At 69.4% G+C, this 242-nt stretch overlaps 1 protein-coding gene across 1 annotated transcript in view; it reads left to right on the forward strand.

Moving 5' to 3' along the window:
• The window catches only part of RPS27L (ribosomal protein S27 like), a gene marked incomplete in the record, with an annotated part of 7,134 nt that overhangs the window by 2,333 nt on the left and 4,559 nt on the right, over positions 1–242 (forward strand). Inside the window, 1 exon segment of the mRNA XM_006141755.2 lies at positions 1–126. Coding sequence (XP_006141817.1) covers positions 121–126 — 6 coding nt within the window.

Below are 242 nucleotides of genomic sequence, written 5' to 3' on the forward strand. Positions count from 1 at the left end.
CCCCGCCGCTCCTCCCAACCTCCTCTATCCCGGAAGTCGCTGCCCAGCGCCTGATCGCGTGGGCTCGTTAGGAGTGTCGCCTGACAGATCCGGACTGTCGGGGCTCGCGAAAGGATCAAGATGCCTGTGAGTTGTTTACTTCGAGCTCAGGGTTTGCTCTGGGGTCCTCTGTCGGCCGGGGGTCCAGGGGCTGGGTGTGGCCGACTGCCCCCCGCGGCCCCCGGGGCTCGGGGGGGGCCCCC

Source organism: Tupaia chinensis, unplaced genomic scaffold (assembly GCF_000334495.1).
Source record: "Tupaia chinensis unplaced genomic scaffold, TupChi_1.0 Scaffold000063_1, whole genome shotgun sequence".
Lineage (NCBI taxonomy): Eukaryota > Metazoa > Chordata > Mammalia > Scandentia > Tupaiidae > Tupaia > Tupaia belangeri.